Source organism: Zerene cesonia, chromosome 7, assembly GCF_012273895.1.
Source record: "Zerene cesonia ecotype Mississippi chromosome 7, Zerene_cesonia_1.1, whole genome shotgun sequence".
Lineage (NCBI taxonomy): Eukaryota > Metazoa > Arthropoda > Insecta > Lepidoptera > Pieridae > Zerene > Zerene cesonia.
The window spans coordinates 5819801-5842544 of record NC_052108.1 but is presented as its reverse complement, the minus strand read 5'-3'; the positions used below and the strand labels follow the sequence as shown (position 1 = coordinate 5842544).

The following is a 22744-nucleotide window of genomic DNA, read 5'->3' as shown; positions in this document are numbered from 1 at the left end:
AATTACATATATACCTCTTGATCATTCATTTCTCTTAAATCTAAATATACAAAATAGGAATCTGCAATAAAACATGGTCTCTCATGCATGCAATACCATTCTATTATGGTAGTTTTAGATAAAACGTTTAAGATATGTATCAACAGTAAAGATTTCCAGCAGAGAAAGATTTAATGTTATGTGGATGGACGGCAAATATCCTTTGAAGTAGTTCTTTTCTTTTTTTTTTGAGATCTGTTTTATTGACATATTTTTTATGAAGATTTGGTCCAAATAATCATATTTTGTTGTAAACTACTAAGAGATCTGTAAAGGCTAGATTGAAAAATACAAGTTTAACACTACATTTGCTACAATTAAACTTCAGAATGGAATGAATAAGGATTAAATTACACTTACTACTAGAAGCACCAAAAATTCACCAACATTTAATATTATGTTAGTATTTATGAGGTGATAATATATTAACTACAGAGGTACTGTATAAAAGCAACTATTGTTTACATACTTCTGTCACACAAGAATACGAATTTTCTAGTAATATCATTTTTTTAACATCTCACCAAAATATTGCAGATTCCACAAACTTATGGAAATATAGTGACTCTTACAACAAATAAAAAAAACATTATGCTCAAGGGAAAACAATAATTAAATTATTAAAAAAAAACAAAGTCATAACATAAAATATGTAACTAAAACATGGACGTATGAAGTATGAATATGCAATGTAAGGTAAGTTACTTATGATAAACCACACCTTATAAATCCACAAATCAAGAGTATCACTGAGATAATGTCAATAATAAATATATTTTTTTATAATTTTTTTTTCTTAAGTAATTCTTTATGACCTAAAGAAAACTTTTTTAATTAAATGTCATGATAAATATGAAATGATGTAGTTTTATAAGTGTGGTGAAAGGCATTGAGCTAACTTCGGGTGGTGCCCGCACTCTTGTGTGCTAACTTCACACCTCACTGATCTTTGCGTGCTTTCTTTTTGCTCTTCTTGGATACTTTAGCTTCGGTCCAAGTATCTGGAAAAAAAATCACGAGAATTTATTGAGTGTTGCTTAAAACTTTACAAAGGACAATAACAGATTGAGTATGAATTGTTGTCTCCTTTCTTTAGCGGTCATAAATCAGCCAGTTCTTGTTTTCTTAATAAAAAATAATGTAATAAGGCATGTAAACCTTTAAACAACAGTCTAAAGTGAATTTGAGCTAAAATTGTTTGCTGATTTAACAAAGCTGATTTAGCAAATTTTAAAAATACTTAGCAATAGGTTTTTATTGTCAGACTGGCTAAAGTAATTGTGTACTTTTATAAATATTCCACCAATATTATATTTGAAAATTTCTTAATATTTCAATTGAATAACTTATGATCAAATACAATTGCTCTTGCTAAGATATTGAAATGCACTAATGAAACCTATTTTTTAATGTGTACTTTATTAATTTTTATTTTTAAAAATGAAACTCACCACCAAGCTCATCAAATACAGGCGCAGTACCTTTCTCTTCTTGTTTATCGGAGTCTGAATTCTCCTCCGATTTAGACACGGTCTTGGCAACAGCTGCAGCCTGTAATTTACATATGTTATTGTATAACCTTCAATATGTATATTTAATAATTTACATTGAGTAATTAGTGCTAAAAATTTCCAAGTTTTTTCCTATTTCATTAAATTAATACAATTATCGAAAATTCTGTACTTCAGATAAATTCCATTTTAATTCAAATATGGTCATGTTTGTTAGTTTACATATTAAATGTTGTGTTCTATTTGAAACATACCTCCTTCTTTTTATTTTGTTTTTCCTTATTTTCCTTCTTCTTGTTGCTCCTTAAATCCTTCACTTCGGTCAATTCCTTTTCAGGTGCCTCCTCCTCTTCTTCAGGAGCAAGACCCTGGTCACGCCGTTCTGCCTAATGAATGACAAACAATGACCATTACAAATAAACTGAAATAAACACTAATAAACTAGATTTTCAATTATTTGCAGTTAACTGGTAGAATGTGTATTTCTTTTTTACTTGTACATATACAAACATGATAAACTATTAGGCATATATGACACAATCAAACTGTGGCACCTTTCCATTAAAAAAAAATTACAAGTGTTAAGTTAAGATCATGTTTTCCTTTTTTATGACTAAATAAAAGATTATTACATTTCCACAATAACATTTAAACTTACTGAATATAGGCAGAAATCAATATATTTATGCTTCAATATTTATACTTTTGTAGGTTAAACAGACTAGCTTGGAATCCTCAAATAGGATTGAACCTGATAGGTTTCATAATATTTTAAAAAGATTATCTTAAATGTTACATACAATGAGAAATTTAAGACTAAATATACTTTTAAAAATTATCAATTCAACAAACAATAATAGGTACATATTTTTATAACTTTAATATATAAATATATGGAAATAGATAGTGTTGAAATAACATGTGTTTTATTAATGACAACATTAAAGTTAAACTATATTTCAAAATATAGATCTATATACCTCTTTAAGAACTCGTTGCAGCTCTTCAACTTGAGCCTGCAGAGCTCTTGCTGCATCCTCATCAACATCTGGACCAACAGCACTTATTACTTTTATTGTCTCCTCTGGAGCATCATCCTTAGCAATCACTGGTGCTGCTTCTACAACATTCTCCTTTGCCTTCTTCTTATTCTTCTTAACAGGGCTCTCTTTCTCAGGACCCTTCACTTTCTTCTTATCACTTTTCTTTGGCACTTCTTCCCAAAGTCCATCATCGTAATCAGCTGGCTTCTCAACTTCAACTGCCTTGTTTTTCTTTGATTTCTTAGGTTCAGCAGGAACTTCCTTTTTAACAATAACCTTCTCAACTTTGGGTTTTGGCTTCTCTACTTCTTTTTTCTCTTCTTTCTTCTCCTTAGCAGGAGATTTCTTAGAGCTCTCATTTTTCGATTTACTCTCGTCGTTAGATGAACGGTTGGGTGACGATTTCTATAAAAATTAAGGAAGGATTAAATTTGTACTTCATTACTACTTTATTATCACTTGTTTAACACATATTATTTAACTACATCCCTTATACAGCTACCGAAAATTATCTTATAAGAATTGTGTTAGGCTAGCCTTACCTATGATTAAATTTTACTATGTTAGTTTATCACAATGTTTACTAAATATGAAAGGGATGATATCGAAAAAAAAAATCAAAATAAACATTTTGAGAATGAGAGAGAATAAATTGATTGATGTGTCTATCTCGAGTTAAAAATAAAACTAGCTAACTAGCACTTCGACATAGTTGAGCCCTGTGCTTGTAATTAGACTAAAATTGAACCCACCTTTTCCTTTAATTTCTTTTTCTTTTGTGTTGACTTTCTTTCATCTAAGACCAGAGGCAGCTTGTCGAATTGTGGCTGCTCTGCCGTGTGGAAACCGAACATAAATACGAGAGCCGCACATACTAACACTACCGCAACAGCTGCCGCGGGAAAGAAAAATTGTGTGCTAGACACTTGTCTTAACAGCTCCATATTTTTTTTAATATATATTTGCAGTCTTTACTTTACAGCCCGCATATAATGTAACGATAAGGTATGATAATGTCGAGTAAATTAATTCCACAGTGATAAAAGCAGACACGGTGACACGATGACGCGGCTGTGACGTGCCAAAAATCGCGATCAATTATTACCATCAAACAAAATTTTATACATATTTAATTACCTTTCTCTCTTTAATAATTTTTATTCAAAATCCTAGTATCCTTAAGAAAAGTTATAAATTTTGTTTTGATTTAACAATAAGAACATTTTTTAAATATTTTATGTTCATATAAAACAAATCCAATCATAAATCTAAATGTTATTTATAATTATATAATATAATAGTAAATACGCATTTTGACTTGCAATCTATATCGTTTTATGAAATAACAAATACCATTATTGTTAATACATTTTTATTTGATACACTCTTAGAAAAAAGCTTTCAATGAAATCCCAACAGAAGAAATTGAGGTATCGAAAAAATAAGTAGGTACGTCCGTAAGAACGACAGCTGTCAGTTTATGGCCAATTTTTAGGTTACTGCTGCATGACGTAAAAGGAGAGGTTATGTTTACAAAATTTGTGGCCACCTTGCGTGTCTGTATAATCAATATAGCTTATTCTATATCTTAATATATTAAAATGGGAAGACGTGACAAGAAAAGGGATAAGAATACGAAAGACACTACTGAATCCAATGCAGATATAAGTAACTATATAGAAGAGGAAAATTGTGATGTTGCTGATAAATCTAATAACATTAATGATGTAAATTTTTCGAACAAACGGCCACTAGACGAAAGCGAAGGTGACAGTGATGCAGAAACGAAGCCTAAGAAACCTAAAAAGAAAAAGAAACGTGCTGTGCCTTCAGAAGAGACCGAAACTACAAGTAAGAAAAATAAAAAGTCCATTCGTCAAATGAAGAAAGAAAAGTTTATTCAACGCCAAACAGAGGCAGCCGCAGCAGCAAAAGATCAGTTAAAATCTCAATGTCTCAATTACTTATCACAGTGGAAACATGACCGACAAAATTGGAAATTTATGAAAGCTAAACAAGTTTGGCTCTACAAAAATAAGTTTTCAAAGCTCCTTATACCTGAAACTTCATGGCCTTTATTGTTAGAATATTTTGAGTCGGCACAAGGCAATATCCGAAAAATGTTATTGGATGATGCCAACAAAATAATCAAACAAATGGATGAATGGACAGAATCCCAAGTTAATAATGAAAAGGACAATGAAAATGAAGAAGTGGAAGAATCAGACCATGCAAAACCTGATGATGTTATATATAATAGGGCACGAAGTTTAATACAATGCTTACAGGAATAAAACAATATCTTTTTTTTTGCTCTATTAATCCCAACTAGTACATTTCAAGAGTTGTAATAATATTATGGTAATAACATACAAATAAAATTATTGTTGTTTAAGCTTCAACTTTAACTTCTTCAGAAGTAAGCTGTCCAATCCATTTTCTAAGTTTATCTGTGTCTTGTAGGCCAACCAAACGCTGTTGTACTTTTCCATTCTTTATGGCTACTAGTACTGGAACTGAACTTATATCATAGTCTAGAGCAAGGTCTGTTTGCTCATCAATATCCACTTTAGCCAATACAACTTTACCCTTATTTTCTGATATAATTGACTCAAGGCGTGGAGTTAAAAGTCTGCATGGATTACACCATCTAAAAATGAACAAATTGCCTTTTAATAAAAGAGAAATGCGAAGACTCCTCAATGCAAAATAGAACAAATAATTACTTGAGGTTATCTATAATTTATCACTGATTAAAAGGAATGTTATATATCTTACGTCGCAAAAAAATCGACCACCACTGGCACTTTGCTATTAATAACTTTATCTTTGAAATCCTCTGGGCTTTGAATTTTTACAATTTCTCGATTAATTGGAGTGATTGAAATCTGCCTTAAAATTGGAGTAGTTTTATTGAAATAACCACTGCGGGAAATTAATGATGTAGCATGACGGGTAAACATTTTTAATCAATCGAATAAAAAATTATACACAGCAAATAGCAAATTTAATTGATACTATATTTTTTTTACTATTTTTCTAGAAGTTACACTCTTCAGGCTTTAAATACGATTTTGCTTCTGCTAATTGTCATTATGTCAAACTCAAAAAATTCGCAAATTCAAAATCAATCTTCAATGTCAATTTTCTAATAAATCGTTCTTAGGATTCGTAGCTTATTATTCTGAAAACAAAAAACACTTAGCAATTTAAAATGAGATAGAAACCTCCATTATTTTGTTGGATTCAATGATATACGGTTTTTAAACCTTTAAACAAAAGCAAACCGACGGAATAATATTAATATTAATTTGCATTTTATAATTTCATTGAAAAATAGATTGTTATGTCTGAAATTAAGTAGATACTTATTATTGGAATAACATTGCATGTACCTCATAGATAAAGTAACATAATATAGATGATGTACCTAGAAAAATTCTAGTTCTCCTGTTTTTTGACATTAAAAATTTGACAATTGTTGACACTTCGTTGTGGAATCTTTGTCTATGTCTTTCCTTTAGGTTGGCATTTTAGCACCGTGGATTCTTACTCATATTATTTCAGTTCAAATTACTAGCTTATTAAAAATTCATATGAGCTTTTGAATAAAGTGCAGTGAAAATATCCTTACATCATGTACTCGAGTGACGATTACAACGAGGTCAGTAACTATTGCAGTATACTTTACACATAACCTTTTATGATATGTTGAGTTCACATATATGTGAAATTATAACACTGCTTCAAACATTTCGTAAGGTTAATTTGCACCACAGCTCATAATATGTTTTATCTTACAGTTTCTCTTTTCGTGATTTTTATACAAACAGAAACAGGGGGAGGGAATATCACGTATTATCTCGATAAACACCATCCACAAAAAATAAACGTTTGTAATTCTAAAATATTAGATATTTACTAGCTGACCCGGAAATCTCTGTTCTGCCTTATACTTATCATTGTATGAAAAATAGATGTTGGCGTATTCTCAGACCTAGCTGGTTTGCACAGAAAATTTTATGAGAATTGGTCCAGCTGTTTCGGAGGAGAAAGACTTATAAATATGATACATAGATTTTACAAATTATAATGAATATGAAAACACAAAACTTGTTTCAACTACTATTTTATGGTGTTTCATGTGTTTTTATTCAAATGTTTCTTACAGGGTGGATATGAATCCTATGGTGACTATGAGCCACACACTGGTGATCCACAATATGATCTTGATTATGATAATAGATCCTATTATCAAATGCCGGACATGGTAATTTAATGTAACATTTTTATAGCAGTTATATTTTAATGTCATTTATTTTTATCCCAACATTCCATTCATAAATATTTGCCAAATAGTCCTAGAACAGAAAGAACAAAAGAAATACAATTTATAAAGCTTTAAGAAACTTTCAGGTAAAGAAGTTTCTAATTTACTTCCGTAACATGATCAATGAAGGTGTAACATATGAGATTCTTAACCTTTATGAGAACACCTTTCCCAAGTTAACTGAACAATACTTTGAAAACACACCATGGCCAGATGAGAAAGAAGTGGCACCAATTGTTGATAATGACAATGTAAGTATTTTGGAACGATTCCTATTTTCGTGTTTGATGATATTTTTTTTCTTAAAAAATTTATCCATAATAGTCATTAGAAAACTTTGATGCCATGTAGATCAAAATAGTTGTTGTTAAACTTTGGAGAGACCTTTATATAGTGTGCGGACCTGCACTTAGTTTAATAATAATTGCAATAAGAATTTTTTATCACAAAGATTTAATATTCATTTTAAAATAATAATTGTCATATTATTTATAGACAATTGAACCATAAACACTTTTTCTAAAGAAATTGATCTTTAAAATCAACTTAATTTATTTTAATGATACTTTTTTTAATGTTGCTGTGTTGTTAACTATTAGTATTCAAAATTGCCTTGATTAAATTATTTGATATCTTGTAATTTCATTATTTGTATGTAAAGAAACCTCCAATTACAGGTTTTTATGATTCTCTACAAAGAGTTGTACTTCCGCGATATTTACGCGCGTGTGCCAGGTGGACCGAAACCAGAGCAGAGATTCCTCTCATTCTACAATTATTGTGACCTTTTCAACTACATTCTGTCAGCTGAAACTCCAGTGCCTTTGGAGTTGCCTGATCAATGGCTTTGGGAGCTGATTGATGAATTTGTGTACCAATTCCAATCTTTTGCACAATACAGGTAAAGAAGGAACCAATAAATAAAGGAGATAAATATTGAAATAGGTTTAATCAGCATACACTTTCAATGACACTCACATTCCTGCTTCAATTTGCTCACTTATGAACAGTTGTTAACTTTTTTGGAGGAAATGTTTTCTTATGTAAATTGCCACAAATACAAATCTGCATTTTTGTTACTTATTTTATTCTCATTTCAGGTCTCGTACATCGAAGTTGAGCACTGCTGAAATTGAAGCCCTAAACACTGACAATAAGGCTTGGAATGTACTCTGCATTCTTAATGTTTTGCATTCCCTTGTGGACAAGTCCAATATTAAACGCCAACTTGAGGTAATTTTATTAGTCCATTCTTGCTGTATTAGATGGTTTTTATAACAGTTGTAATTCAGAATTACCGACAAAATCAAAATGATAATAAAATTTCTTTGGGTTACAGGTGTATGCTGCAGGTGGTGACCCTGACTCAGTTGCTGGCGAATTTGGTCGCCATTCCCTTTACAAGATGCTGGGTTACTTCTCTCTTGTGGGATTATTACGTCTACACTCCCTACTTGGTGATTACTACCAAGCTATTAAGGTTAGCTTTCTTTTACAACATATATTATGTAGATAATAAAGTTTTTTTTAGTGTTATTTGTTAATTGATTTTGGACATTTTCTGTTATTTTTCACAAAAATAAAATCATTACAGGTTCTCGAAAACATTGAGTTGCACAAAAAGTCCCAGTACTCTCACGTGCCAGCGTGTCAGATCTCCACCTCGTATTACGTGGGCTTCGCGTATATGATGATGCGACGTTACGCAGACGCTATTCGCACTCTGTCGTCCGCCCTCTTGTATATGCAGCGCACGAAACAGCTGTTCTCTTCAAGGTCTTACCAGAACGACCAAATCAATAAGCAGACAGAACAGATGTACCACCTTCTTGCTATTTGCTTGGTGTTGCACCCCCAGTGTGTTGATGAGTCTATTCAGCAAGTATGTACAGTTTATAAATACTATTACAAATGTAAGATTATCTTAACTACTCAAGTGAATTCCAAATTGGAATTTATCCAAGATAAATTAATATAATAATACTTAATAAAATTAAAATATACTACCAGGTCTTACGTGAAAAAAACTATCACGAGAAGATGTTCAAGATGCAGTATGGAGATCTTGGAGAGTTTGAGAGCTGCTTTACCTTGGCTTGTCCCAAGTTCCTCTCTGCTTGCCCACCGCCTATTGAACCTGGCTCAAATTATGGACGAGATGCTGTCAAGCACCAGACCCAAGTCTTTATGGATGAGGTACATCCTTAATTTAAGTATACTGGAAGAAAGAACCATCTAAATTCTTGGGAAAAGTCAAGTATATTGTGTTTTATTATTAAATAACTTAACATTGTAAAGTATAAATGTTATCATTACCTTGTAATTATCATAATGTCTCTTATCATGAACAAAAAATTATAATTCTTGAATTTATTTTGGACATGTACAACATGCTATATACTAATTTTCATTCCCCAGGTGCGTCAACAAAAAATGTTGCCAACCATCCGTTCGTACCTGAAGCTGTACACAACGCTGCCGATGGCCAAGCTCGCCGCGTTCATGTCTGCAGCTCGCGGCGGTGACCGGGACGCGGTGAGGGAGCACGCGGCGCTCGCGATACACCTGCTGTGCTTTAAGCACAAGATGAAGAATGTCGTGTGGACGAAGGGGCCGAGCGGGCTGGACGGAAAGTTCCAGAGCGGCTCCGAGGTATTTATGATCTGTACTGATGTTGTAAATGCGGAAGTAATTACCACTTTATTTAAAGACTGTCTTTATGTCTGACTGGCTTGAAGATTTTTATAAAAAAAATATGTCTTATTTTTTTTAAGTTTAATTTTATTTGTTACTCTGGACACATTGCATAAAATTTCTTAAGAATAATCGTCCAGTCCGCGCAATTATATGGGCGCGGTTCGATACCTTATATCTATTTTTAGAATGCATCCTTAATATGTATTATGTTTTATTGAAACATGAGGAAATGTAAGTATGCATTTATATATTTTAATTTCTTTTCAGTTGGACTTCTATATTGACAATGACATGATCCATATTGCTGATACTAAGGTTGCACATCGTTATGGTGACTTCTTCATCCGCAAGCTCCTTAAATTCGAAGAACTCAATCGCAAATTACACCACATCAAGATATAAGTCTTTTAATGTGAATTTTTGCAATGTGAAAAATAATAAACAAGGAACTCATTGAGAGACTTTTATTTTATATCTTTGGTGAATATGGTACATATTTACGATTTCTTTTGTAAAACTTTTTAGGTTGAATAATATTAATGTTTTCATTTTGTATAGGTTTAGGATATGATTCCTTAAATTGTTGCCAAGGGTCTTCTGGTTTTGTAACTTCTTCAATATTAACATTTGTCAACCACTTATTATAAATATTATTATACCTATTAAAAGCTAAAATAAAGGTGCTATCCTTTTGTCCTTCTTTGCACTGAAAATAAATATAATAAATAATATGAATAATAAATTAAAATGTATTAACAATAATTTGCATAAAACTTTCTTACCTTCTCAATAATTTTTTCACACCTCTCATTGAATGATTCTAAATGTTTTAAAAATATATCATTTACATTCAAATTTTCTTGTTTGACCACCTCTAGTATATATAAAATATATCCAAATTGCATATGAGCTGTTCCATGTCTAAGCAGTGTTCCCAATATAGTTATGTTGACTCTAAAGAAATATATAAAAATAATATGAGGTATGGACAATAGAGTATATTAATACATAGAATTAATAAAACAAGAATATATTTTTTCCTATTACTACATATAATGTAAATATTGGTAGTAAATTTGTTGAATAAAAAAACTATAAAATTTCATACTTCAACTGCTTTTCCTTCATCTCATTTAATAATTTTTCACCAAGCTCCTTAGTGTTGCAGGCCATAGCAAGAGTACCATATGTCAAAATATTTAGCTTTATTTTATGTTTCTTATTGAATGGGTGTTTTTTATGTTTTGCAGATTCATTTTCAATCATCTCTTTAACATCCTACAAGAAAAAAAAATTAGATATAGTTTCAAATATAAATAGGATTAACAATTTTAAATCGTAACTACTCACAAAAGCAGATTTGTAATCGGATCTTAGGCATCTTTTTTTAATTAACATGTTAAAGAATGCTATGTCAACTTTAATATTCTTAGATTTCATGGTTTCTAACAATTTAATCTCTGCTTCTGTGTTATCATCCATAACAGACAGGATTTGGGTAAAAGTTTTGATATCTGGTGTAACTGAATAGGACTCCATTTGCTGCAGGAAGTCATCTAGCCCACCCACAATAGCAAATTTATCTTGGACTGTGTGTACTTCTTGGAGATCATATACTTGTCCTAAATTCAATGTTCTTGAAAGTAGATTTGGCACTTTTTGTTTAGGTATTGATGGTAAATTCCTGTTGTCAACAAAAGTTAAAGAAACTTCATCATCATTCTGCATGGTAATGTCTTTTGGAGATACACCTTTCTGAATTTCAAATTGTGGAGAACAGTTAGAGTTTGATTTCAAGTTTTCTTTGTGTAGATTTATTTTTGGTCCATCATTAATTGAAGTATATTGTGGTAACAATTTCATTTCCTTTGATTCTTCAAGATATAAACTCTTGTTCAATTCAATATTATTTAAAATTGTATTTTCTTGAATTGCACCTAACATTTGTTGTATGTCTTCTTTACTACCTAAGTTGCAATCTTTTACACATTTAAGCATAAGGTTAAAAGAGTATATGTTTGGCTTTTCCCTCAATTTCAACATTTTCCTCCATACAACAAGGGCATGTCTTAATCCAGAATGTTGATCTGAAATACATGCATGCAAAAGATGATTGAATGTATGGACTCTAATTTTTATACCTTTAGAGATCATTTCATCAACTATTTTGAAGGCCATTGGTAAGTCACCACATCTACCAAAAGCCTTTATCATAACATTATAATTTGTTAGATTAGGTTGAATTCCTTTTTCTATCATAACATTTCTAAGATGTGTTGCATGTTTGAGACCATTTTCTTTGTAAGGACTATTAATACAAGCTTCAAATAAACAGGTATATGTGTCTCCTGTTGGTTTCAGAGACCTTTTTTTCATATCATTATATAATTTAAAAGCTTTCTTAGTATAGCCAACATCTGCACAGGCACCTATTAATATGTTGTAAATATAATTTTCAGGCTTAACTAAATCTTCTTTCAGCATTCTTATTTCTAAAATATCAATTGCCTCTTTTAATCTCTTGTGTTTTAAATATTGTTTGATTATATCTGCATATTGTTTAATTGTTAGCTTTTGTGATTTTAAAGGGCGATTTTTCCAAAAATTCTCTTCCTGGATGTCACCCTCGTCTTCTAAAACATTTGTTCTTGCAGATGGCAAACTTGAAAGGGTTCCAAACGTATCAGGATCTTCCAAGTAGGTTAAATTATTCTCAGTTTTATACTCTTTGCCTTTTCTTTGCTGTCCATTAAAGATTCCTGCAGGAATATTAACTGAAGAGAAATTATGACGAACTAACTTCATTGAAAAAGTGCTACACTGAGTAATATTTTTTATCAGATGAAAACAACGCGATGCCATAATTCTAGTCTATGTACCGTTATTATATTGAAATAAAAGTTACACAATAATATACCACTTTGTTTTAAATGTAATTTTTAAAAGTAATACATTGTAGTCACTAATCCTAACCTTAATTCAATACTTTGTTTTGAATTTTGACTACAATTGACAACCTAGAGCTCTAAATAAGTTTGACAGCTCTGAGCTTTGTAATTTTTTTTTTTTTTTTTAAGATTTAATGCCTTGGTTGCGAGATCTTTAAGCAATTGAGTCAGCACCATAGATAGAGATATTACACGTAAGATAAAGACTTGCACATTAGCTTACGTTATGATTAGGTTAAGATTAGTAAGGCCAGACGAAAGGCCAAAGATCAAATTGTACTGGAAAAAATGTTATCAAAATCGGTTCAACCGTTCGGGCACATATCTATGAGCTTAGCCGTCAAAGCGTAGACAAATACAAACAGAGACAAACTTTTGTATTCTAATAATAAATAAGTATGGATTAAGGATAACTATTTATTGATAAATTTTCACTTGCGTGAATACAATCATGTTGCGCCAATTTTTTGGGGCAATCGAAAAAAAAATCTGTTTATTGATAGGCTGTACTTGTCTGTTGTAATCAGTTCATATCACTATCGTTATGCATAATATGTCAAAATGAACACATGTCATAAAAGTCAATCCATTCACGTGTATATAACATTAAAGGGTTACCTATTTAAATACTATTATTTGTTATTTCACACACCATTATGTCGATGGAAAACGAAGAACCCATGGAAGCAAGTTCATCAGAAAGCGATGATGATGATATGGAAGAAAGAGAAGAAGAAGACGACGAAAATGACGATCGTCCAAAAACATTTCTTCCAGGTCAAGAATTAAAAGAGGACGAACACCTTGTTTGTGATCAATCGGCCTATATTATGTTGCATCAAGCGCAAACTGGAGCTCCCTGTCTGAGCTTCGATATTATACAAGATAATTTGGGGAATAATCGGCAACAATTTCCAATGACAGCTTACCTAGTAGCCGGCACGCAAGCATCAAGCGCACATTTGAATAAGTATGTTTTTTATCACGCTTTACATTATTATATCAAAAGAAATACGTACATTAAAAAAGTTATGGATTTATATAGGACTTATAATTTTATAATTTCAGTATTCTAGTATTTAAAATGTCAAATTTACATCAAACTTCAAAACCAGAAAATGAAGAGGAATCAGAAAGTGAGGACGACGATGATGATGATGATGAAGATGAGGAAAAAAAACCAGAAATGACATTTGCGATCATTAAACATCAAGGCTGTGTAAATAGAATAAGAGTAAGTATGAAAATAATTAATACCCTTGTATGAACTAATTTATGGAATATAACTAGTCATTGGAGGTTGACTTATTGTTTACCAGCTGCGCCCTGCGGTTTCACCCGTGTAAGTCCATATCCCATAGGAATATCAGGATAAAAAGTTGCCTATATATTATTCCATTTGTCAAGCTGTCTACGTACCAAATTTTGTTGCAATTGGTTCAGTAGTTTTTGTGTGAAAGAGCAACAAACACACACATCCTTACAAACTTCTGCATTAATAATATAAGTAGGATTAGTAGGATATAGTAGGAAGTAGGATAAGATTATTTCATGTTACAATTTTTTCCATATTAATTACTAGACTGACTTTATTATAAGCATATTTATTTTTCTTACAGACAACAAACTTTAAAAACTCTGTCTTAGCAGCAAGTTGGTCTGAGTTAGGAAGAGTTGACATATGGAATATTACTCAACAATTGCAAGCTGTGGATGAGCCAGCATTATTAGAAAGATACAACCTTGATACTGTTACCAATCCCGCTAAGCCTTTATATTCTTTTAATGGCCATCAGCAAGAAGGCTTTGGTATGGATTGGTGTCCGACCGAACCTGGCGTAAGTTTAGTTTGGTAAAGTAATATGCAAGCCTGAAAAATAATATATAAAAAAGAATATTGGCTACATTCTTCATGATTTATTGTATCTGCTGCACCATGTTTGGAACAGAAGTATTTAGGAAATAAGAACAAGCATATAATATAAACTCTGTTCATTAGAATCAAATTACAATTTTAAATTGTTATTACTAAACAATTTTAGGTCTTAGCTACAGGCGACTGTAGAAGGGATATTCATATATGGAAACCAAATGAAGCAGGTTCATGGACAGTAGACCAAAGGCCTTTAGTTGGACACTCCAGCTCTGTTGAAGATATACAATGGTCTCCTAATGAAAGGTTCATCCTATTTTTGTTATTATTTGGATAGAATATTCTTCAAATAATTAGATTGAAATAGATGGATGAATCATTTTTACTATATGTATTCTTAGTTTTATATGTAAGAAATTTGAATCAAGTTATTTTTTTTGCAGAAATGTCTTAGCATCATGTTCAGTTGATAAAACAATAAGGATTTGGGACACAAGAGCTGCACCACAGAAGGCATGCATGTTGACGAAAGAAAATGCACATCAAAATGATATTAATGTAATATCATGGAATTGCAATGAACCATTTATTGCAAGTGGTAAGCTTTTTTAACATTTATTACTAATTATTATTTGATAAAAAAAAAACTCTATACATCAATCTAAAATACTAACTAACCTTCATTTTATTTAAGGTGGAGACGATGGATTTCTTCATATATGGGATTTGAGACAATTTTCAAATGCTGCAGTGGGAACATTTAAACATCATACAGCACCAATTACATCAGTAGAATGGCATTGGACTGAACCTAGTGTACTAGCATCTGCTGGGGAGGACAACCAAGTTGCTCTTTGGGACTTAGCTGTTGAAAGGGATGATGATGAAATTGTTGATGAAGAATTAAAGGTAAATGCGATTAAATATATATTACATAAAGTATAAATATAATAAATGTGGTAACTGGTTGTAATTCAACTAAAACAGAACAAGTACATGTTTTTGGTTAATACTATAGGATTTTTGAAAAAGAAATTTAATTTGGTAATGAATCTCCTTTCATGCTAGTGTAATGTTTTAGATGTAAGCCCCATTGGACTAATAACAATATTACTGTTTTCGAATTTCTTATGTCTTAATATAATTTGGTTTATAGTATAACAATTTAACATAACATTTTTTTTCTAGAATCTTCCACCTCAATTGTTGTTCATTCATCAAGGACAGACAGATATTAAGGAACTGCATTGGCATAAACAAATTCCTGGTGTAATGGTAACAACTGCACACACCGGATTTAATATATTCAAAACTATAAGTGTATGAAATAAAAAAAAAATCAAAAATCTTAAGAGTTTTATTTTTAATATCACAGTAAAGAATATTTTCATGATTAAGTTAGATTCAATTGAAAACATTTATAAAATTCATTTAATCACTGGTATGCACCATAGCTAAATTAACCAAGTGGCGTATTGTTGGTCTTCCATGTGGACAATTCTAAAAGAAAGAAATTTTATTATTTTTAAATTATGAATAAAACGCTTAAAAAATGACAATAATCAAATAATTACCCAGGGCTTGTCTATTTCTGCCATATGGTCAACAAGCTGTCTCATGTCTGATTTGCTTAATGCCATACCTATCATGACTGACTTCCTACAAGCTCTTGATGCGAACATGGCTCTTACTCTACTCGGTCTGTAGTATTCTGATGTAGAAGATTCCTATAATATAAAAAAAACTGTCAACTCCATTCATATAAATTACACAAGATGAACAGATTCATACAAAAGTAATGCTCAAAAGTGTTGCTAAATACTCTCCAATTATCCTAGGCATTTTATGTGGGCCTTTTTAAGATGTGCAACTTTGGTTTTTATATGAATGGAAAAAAAGATTAAAACATCAAATGTGTAATTTCACCTTTAACATGAATAAAAGCTCTTCTATATCATCCTTGCCAAAGATCCAATTCTTAGACATTGGTATAGTTAATAATTTCACTCTTTTTGTTGGTGGAGCATTTTCATCTATTTGAAAAGTAAATCCATTTTTTTTAAAAACATCCAAATTATCCATCAATATTTGTTCATTCACACCCGTCAGCTCCAGTTGCTGTGGACTAACACATTTTTTATATGAACACTAAATAAAAAAGTTATGAATAAGTAATATAAAAAAAGTTATAAAATAGCTTATGTTGAAAATGAGATTTTTCCACTTACATAACTAACTTTTGATTTGTGAGTTCAGTTGTTCTTTGTAAAGTTTCAAAGTTATAAATTTCATCAGTTGCATGTTGATCAATTATGAAAAGATCATCCTCCAAACGTGTTATGATAAATCCTAAATTAAATTGTCCAATAATTACCATTTGTTTAAAGGAATCTTTAGATATTTCTCTATTAAGCTCTTCTTCACACTTCTTGTTAAATACTGGATCAATAGCACTTCGGAATTTTATTCTATCTGGCAAACATTTTCCTTTTCCGTTATTGTAAATTTCAGCTTGTACTTTTACTTCTTCTAAAGTTGTTTTAAAACTAATAGTTTTGCGTACATTAAATTTACCAAAGTCCTTTTGATCTGTCACAGTCTTTTCAAATTTGGATGGTGATATCTTATTTGAATGTTCTTTTTGTGTAATTTTATCTTTGATTATCTTTTGATTATTCTTTTTTGTTTTACAGTAAATTGTCGAAGATTTACACACTATATCAGAAATTGACCTTATTTGAGTCTCAGGCAATTTATCTGAATCTTCTAAATACATTATTTCAGGTCCCAAATTTTTATGTGGTGGGCTTACACACTCACATTTGTGAGATTTATTGTTGATGTCACTATCATTCATATTTTTCAAAATTGTATTTGTTTTTTCTGAATCTAATGTGTCATTAAATATTACAACATCTGATTTTGTAGGTTGATTTTCATCATTTTTATCAATAACATCATGTTCATCTAAATTATTCTCTTGTTCAGTTAAAATATTAATTTCTTCCTTTACAGAGGTATCAATTCTTTTTGACTTTGATATAAAACAATCGAGGTTTGTAGTAGATTTCCTTTTTAAGTCTACAGTATTATTTCCTCCAACTTTTGCATTTTTTTCTTCCTTTACACTAAATTGTTGCATAAATGAGTTAAATATCCTAGGCTGATATAAATTTTTGATACTAACATCATCTTTAATATCTGTCATTGATGAATTCACTTTTAAGGTTCTTGGAACATTTTCAAACAGTTTTGTCAGTGATGCTTTTATTACATCTAAAATATTTTTTTCTTTTGTGAGAAAAACTTTCCTCTTATCTGGAGTTACATTTACATCAACAGACAATCTATCCATGTTTATGTTTAGAAATATGAAAGGATATTGATTGGGATTATATTGTTTATAGGTTTCATTTACTATCTTCATAACTTTGGCTGGTTCACAGGGTCTTGAATTCACATAATAAAACTGCCTATCAGTGCTTGATCTGCCGCTTCCATGTTCACAAGAAGAAATATAACCTTCAAGTTCCACTGGATTGGGACAATTTTTGTATCCTTGTGATTTTTGAGACAATGTAAAACTCTCATTCTGAAAGTCTTGTCCTTTTTGTTCAGAATCATTTGAGTCTTCAGACAAATCAATTTCAACATCATCAATATCAATAGTTTCATTATTTTCTTTAACTTCTCCAGAAAGACCTTTAAATATGTTTTCTTTTATACTAGTTACCAATTCAGTTCTTATCTCTACAATGCTCTGTAATTGTTTCAAACCAAACACTGATGCTATATTGTCTTTATATGACTTTGAACCAGTTGTAGCGACAACAACTGACTTCGAATTGGAGTTTATTTGGTTACTACAAGTTATTCTGAAATAAAGAATTAAAACAATCATCAACAACAAAAAACAGGTTGACAAAATCTTTAACACTAATAAGAAGATATGTTGATAACTTCTACATCCAAAAACCCTCACAATAGAGTTAGGATTAAAGAAGTATAAATGTTTGTACCTCACTCCTCTTGATATTAAGCAATATGCATATAACAAATTAGTCATCTTATTAAATTCCCTCTTTGAATTTTTATGGAACTCTTTCTGCCTTACAGGCAGAGAAAAGAATAAATTACTCAGTGTTACTGTTGTTCCCACTTGTCTAGAGCATGGTGTCTTGCTAATAATATTTCCTTTCTGATCATATTGAAGTTTGGTAGCTGGAAACCAATAAAGAACATAAAAAAAACATACAAAGATATTCAGAATGATATTAAATATGTTGTGTGTATCATTACCATAATTGCTCTTTTGATGTCTCGTAGTCACCACCAGATTGGCTAGGGAACAAAGAGAGCTCAATGCCTCACCTCGGAACCCAAAGCTCGAGACCCCGAGTAAATCTGAGTATTCACTTATTTTAGAAGTGTGATATTTCATTGCTACAACAATAACATTAAAAATAGTAAATGTGGGATTAAGTAGAAAAACAGGAATTAATTTTAAATAGCCTTTTTAGCAATTAAGCGCCTTACTCAAAGCAGCAAAGTTGTCTTCTGTTACTCCTGAACCATTATCGGAAACTTCTATAATTTCTGTGCCATAATTCTTTAATCGGATATCAATATTCGTTGCTCCTGCGTCAAGAGCATTTTCTAACAATTCTTTTACAGCTACTGCTAAACTTAAAACAACCTGTAGTACAATGGAATATATATATTGTAAATTGTTTATCAGATATTTATGTAATTGTTATTTATTATTTATACCTGACCAGAACATATTTTATGAACTGAGTTAGTATTTATTGGTTTTATATTATTACTCTGGTTTTTTATTAAATTTTGGTCCATTATTTGCATAATAAGTAATATTTCTAATAATATAAATAATAAATATCCATAATCCAAAAAAATGTTATAAAATTTGAAAATACTAGCTGCACAGATTGATAGAGAACCACATTAAACAAAAAGTGTGTGCACAGAGTAAGTAATAATACACTTATATAACAGAGACGATAAATTATCAAAGACAATATACCCGTAGTATTATAGATACTACTCTTTGCATTATACTACTAATAAGACGGTGCATCAGAAAATATAAGGTCAAAAACCAGATTTCGCTTCAACCTTTCGGGCGCTATGACGCTATGGACAAAACAAGCGTGTAAATTAACTTATTTGATATATATGCCAGTTGATTTGTGTTCGAGGTTAAAAGGGCTTTTGATCTTCAAAATTCTTAGTTACCCTAAAAATACGATAGAAAATATAACATTTTCTACAATTTGTACGAAAATTAATCATTTGTTGAGTTGGCAATATGTCGACAAGGACACCGATCGAAAACTATTTACGGGAGTTTGATTAGAAATAAAAATGCTTATTAAAAAAATATGTGACCCTTTTTCGAATTACATGCATACATTATCCTTTGTTTTATCAGAGCTCAAAATTTTTTTATAGGGTTCAGATACAGTAGCAGGGAGACAACTTGACACCTGTTATATAGCCGACTGCCGATCTATGAAATTAGTTTATACCACGGACATACATCGCAGATAACATGCTAGGTATGTTATATATGAAACTAGCAAACTCGGCGAACTCCGTTTCGCCACCAGATGGCTACGTTTTTCCCGCTTTTCTGTTGAAATTTTTCCGGAATTTTCTTTGCTATAAACCTCACGACGCCCAAGACCTTTCCAACGAATGCAAAACCGTGGAAATCGGTTCGTGCGTTCTGCAGTTATAGCGTCAGGAAGGAAAACCCGACTTATTTTTATATAGTAGATTATATTACGTCTATTGTTCATACATACTTTCCCAGTGGACTTCTTTCGTGGCGTCTGTCTTTGTTTGTCAATACTCAGTAATAGAATTATAAATTTGTCACTTGTCACTTGTCAGAAAAGTCGAGACTGTTTTGTAGGTAAACTTGAACTCGATTTCAGCTCTATTGTAGTTTAATTCTGGATATTCGTTTCTAGATTGCAATATATGGTATAACCGAAAATGTCTCTTAATACAGCTCATGCTGATCATGGAGTATTGATACACGCTGGAGAGTGGTGAGTTATATTTATGATTTATAGTGTCTTAGATATTACTTAAATATAAGTAAGTTATTCAGGGTATACCTTTTCTCTTAATATCATTATTATTTCTATTACTTCTTCAATCTATTAAAACGGAAAAGTTCGCTTTTAACTGGAGTTTTTAACAAGATAAACAATCAATAAAAATGGTGCAATCATGACTCATCACTCACAGTATGTTAAGAGATAATAGTAAAACTCATCAAATATGAAAAATACAGTTCTCTAGCTATCTACCTATAGGTATTGCCCTTTTTAATTCGTATTTGTATTGAGTAGTAACTGTTTTTTTGTTTATTTATTTCGCAATAATGGGAGAACTTGTTATAACCAAAAGCTACACTGAAACTCAATTTGAGCAAAGAATATATATACATATATATATATATATATATGCGTGAGTGCGCGTTTGTGTGTGTATGTTTTTTAACTAAATTTGTTTCTACTGAGTAATGTTTTTATTTCCTATTTTCAGCATCATACTGTTTTCCGATAATGTCACTGTAGAGTTTTATGGAAATGATACGGCCGAGTTTAAAGGAGCAAAAAATGGTCGCATGTATCTCACCACCCATAGGATGATTTATAACTCTAAAAAGAACACAGATACACTACGGTCATTCAGTTTCCCGTTTGTGGCTTTGCAAGATGTAAGTATTGTCCCTACTAATGGTTTAACTGCTAAAGTAACTCTTATCTATCTCTTCTTCATGCCTAAACTACTAACCAATTTATTCAACTTTCGTACGGAGTAACATTGACATGACAAAGGACTTGGGATGGTTTTGTCCCAGAAATCCTGTGGGATCGGAAATTATGCAGGATTCACACTAGATGAAACGCTAGTCTTTAATATATTAGGACAATGTATGTTTGCAGTTAGAGAAAAAAACATTGTGCCTAAGCCATTTAAATTTTTAAGTATGATAACTGTTATCATGCCAAAAATTATATTACTATAGAGCATATGATATGCATAAGTATGATCTATTTTGATATACAATAAGTGCACTATTTTGGAAAAGTAATTAAACCTGTTTATTATATACAGGTAACTGTTGAACAACCAATGTTTGGTGCAAACTTTATCAAAGGAAAAATTCATGCACAGCCAAATGGAAATTTCATAGGAGAAGTGAAGTTTAAACTTACATTCAAATCAGGAGGTGCAATTGAATTTGGACAAGCTATGTTGAAGGCTGCCCACCTTGGTAATTATTCATACATTTATAAAATAATATATTTCAGTATAAATAAATAAAATATAAGTAAATAAATATATATATCTAAGGAATTATCTACATAAGATTTTAATGAAATATTTCATTAGGAAACTAAGCTAAAATATAGTTTCTTTAAAGCATTGTAATTATTGCTCAATGGGAAGTCTGTCTGTCTGATGATGCATAATAGCAATAAAATAATAATTTGTATATATTTAATATATTTCTCCACCTTTGTGAATGAGCACAAAGAGGGTGGGATACTTTAAACTTCGTAGATACATCAAGATTGTTTCTATGAATATGACCTCTTATTTCTTATGCTCCTTATCTGTTGACATAAGATATGATAAACAAAAGTTTACTTGTGTGTGCAATTGTTTACCTATCTTGTTTGTTAGACTAAATCATGCATAGCTAATTATATAATTATATGTAATAATTTATATATAATATGTAACAATACTACACTATATACTACATTATCTTGGATGATATTTATGTATCTTTATAAACTATCTATGGCAGTAATGCAATTCAAATAATTGGAACGCTTTATTTCTCATGCCTTATGCAAGAAATGGTCGATTATGATTAAAACATTGTTTCTCCGGCTTTCAAGGAATATAAAATTCTTATTTTGCAAATTATTAAGAAACTTTATTTTGATTAAAGCAATTGAAATGAGAAAATCTATAGAATTGCATTATTCAAGTTCAATCAGAAAAGGTATTTTCAAAAGTTAATTTCTTTTAACTAGTAAAACCTGCTAGTTTATAATGTTTTCCTTTTAAAATTCAAAGCTGTACTTCTATGGTGCTTTCATTTTCTATATATTATTTATGACGTGTATATAATATATACATTAAGACATATTTTTACTCTCATTAGCAAGTTCTTATGCATGTATTTTCTTTCATATCTTGATTTTGTTTTAAATTCTTTCTTTAAACCTATGTATCTATTTCAGCATCCC

At 30.8% G+C, this 22744-nt stretch overlaps 8 protein-coding genes across 9 annotated transcripts in view; 4 read left to right on the top strand and 4 right to left on the bottom strand.

Moving 5' to 3' along the window:
* Nucleotides 1-219: 219 nt before the first annotated feature.
* Nucleotides 220-3693, bottom strand: LOC119828278 (ABC transporter F family member 4-like). The gene is made up of 5 exons (XM_038350391.1): nucleotides 3346-3693; nucleotides 2531-2998; nucleotides 1805-1936; nucleotides 1491-1590; nucleotides 220-1040 (listed from the first exon to the last, which is right to left on the bottom strand). The coding sequence occupies exons 1-5, from the start codon at nucleotides 3535-3537 to the stop codon at nucleotides 979-981; spliced, it is 954 nt and encodes a 317-aa protein (XP_038206319.1). The 5' UTR covers nucleotides 3538-3693; the 3' UTR covers nucleotides 220-978.
* Nucleotides 3694-4029: 336 nt separating this feature from the next.
* On the top strand, nucleotides 4030-4903 carry LOC119828326 (uncharacterized protein C7orf50 homolog). Its single transcript, XM_038350448.1, has one exon. It carries the CDS (start codon nucleotides 4195-4197, stop codon nucleotides 4885-4887), a length of 693 nt encoding a protein of 230 aa, XP_038206376.1. The 5' UTR covers nucleotides 4030-4194; the 3' UTR covers nucleotides 4888-4903.
* Nucleotides 4897-5704, bottom strand: LOC119828327 (thioredoxin, mitochondrial-like). The gene is made up of 2 exons (XM_038350449.1): nucleotides 5372-5704; nucleotides 4897-5243 (listed from the first exon to the last, which is right to left on the bottom strand). Exons 1-2 carry the CDS (start codon nucleotides 5554-5556, stop codon nucleotides 4985-4987), a joined length of 444 nt encoding a protein of 147 aa, XP_038206377.1. The 5' UTR covers nucleotides 5557-5704; the 3' UTR covers nucleotides 4897-4984.
* A 390-nt stretch (nucleotides 5705-6094) lies between these two features.
* LOC119828325 (eukaryotic translation initiation factor 3 subunit L) lies at nucleotides 6095-10074 on the top strand. Its single transcript, XM_038350447.1, has 10 exons — nucleotides 6095-6257; nucleotides 6765-6863; nucleotides 7010-7174; nucleotides 7601-7824; nucleotides 8024-8156; nucleotides 8263-8403; nucleotides 8518-8805; nucleotides 8934-9119; nucleotides 9342-9575; nucleotides 9888-10074. The coding sequence occupies exons 1-10, from the start codon at nucleotides 6231-6233 to the stop codon at nucleotides 10020-10022; spliced, it is 1632 nt and encodes a 543-aa protein (XP_038206375.1). The 5' UTR covers nucleotides 6095-6230; the 3' UTR covers nucleotides 10023-10074.
* LOC119828324 (pentatricopeptide repeat-containing protein 1, mitochondrial) lies at nucleotides 10051-12638 on the bottom strand. Its single transcript, XM_038350446.1, has 4 exons — nucleotides 10971-12638; nucleotides 10729-10898; nucleotides 10403-10574; nucleotides 10051-10326 (listed from the first exon to the last, which is right to left on the bottom strand). Exons 1-4 carry the CDS (start codon nucleotides 12480-12482, stop codon nucleotides 10090-10092), a joined length of 2091 nt encoding a protein of 696 aa, XP_038206374.1. The 5' UTR covers nucleotides 12483-12638; the 3' UTR covers nucleotides 10051-10089.
* A 481-nt stretch (nucleotides 12639-13119) lies between these two features.
* LOC119840828 (glutamate-rich WD repeat-containing protein 1) lies at nucleotides 13120-15780 on the top strand. The gene is made up of 7 exons (XM_038367588.1): nucleotides 13120-13538; nucleotides 13637-13802; nucleotides 14188-14406; nucleotides 14611-14747; nucleotides 14885-15039; nucleotides 15136-15350; nucleotides 15630-15780. Exons 1-7 carry the CDS (start codon nucleotides 13225-13227, stop codon nucleotides 15765-15767), a joined length of 1344 nt encoding a protein of 447 aa, XP_038223516.1. The 5' UTR covers nucleotides 13120-13224; the 3' UTR covers nucleotides 15768-15780.
* A 9-nt stretch (nucleotides 15781-15789) lies between these two features.
* Nucleotides 15790-19295, bottom strand: LOC119840827 (mismatch repair endonuclease PMS2). The gene is made up of 8 exons (XM_038367587.1): nucleotides 19212-19295; nucleotides 18978-19137; nucleotides 18741-18884; nucleotides 18461-18662; nucleotides 16670-18316; nucleotides 16368-16566; nucleotides 16016-16168; nucleotides 15790-15941 (listed from the first exon to the last, which is right to left on the bottom strand). Exons 1-8 carry the CDS (start codon nucleotides 19293-19295, stop codon nucleotides 15873-15875), a joined length of 2658 nt encoding a protein of 885 aa, XP_038223515.1. The 3' UTR covers nucleotides 15790-15872.
* Nucleotides 19296-20329: 1034 nt separating this feature from the next.
* The window catches only part of LOC119828272 (WW domain-binding protein 2), a 5447-nt gene continuing 3032 nt past the window's right edge, over nucleotides 20330-22744 (top strand). The window contains exons 1-3 of one of the 2 annotated variants that reach the window (XR_005287757.1): nucleotides 20330-20518; nucleotides 21021-21195; nucleotides 21597-21756. Coding sequence is in view for 1 of the 2 variants with exons in the window: in XM_038350385.1 (XP_038206313.1) it covers nucleotides 20463-20518; nucleotides 21021-21195; nucleotides 21597-21756 (391 nt within the window). In the remaining variant the exon portion in view is untranslated. The remainder of the gene's footprint in view (nucleotides 20519-21020; nucleotides 21196-21596; nucleotides 21757-22744) is intronic. The other variant, XM_038350385.1, reaches the window with a different exon arrangement.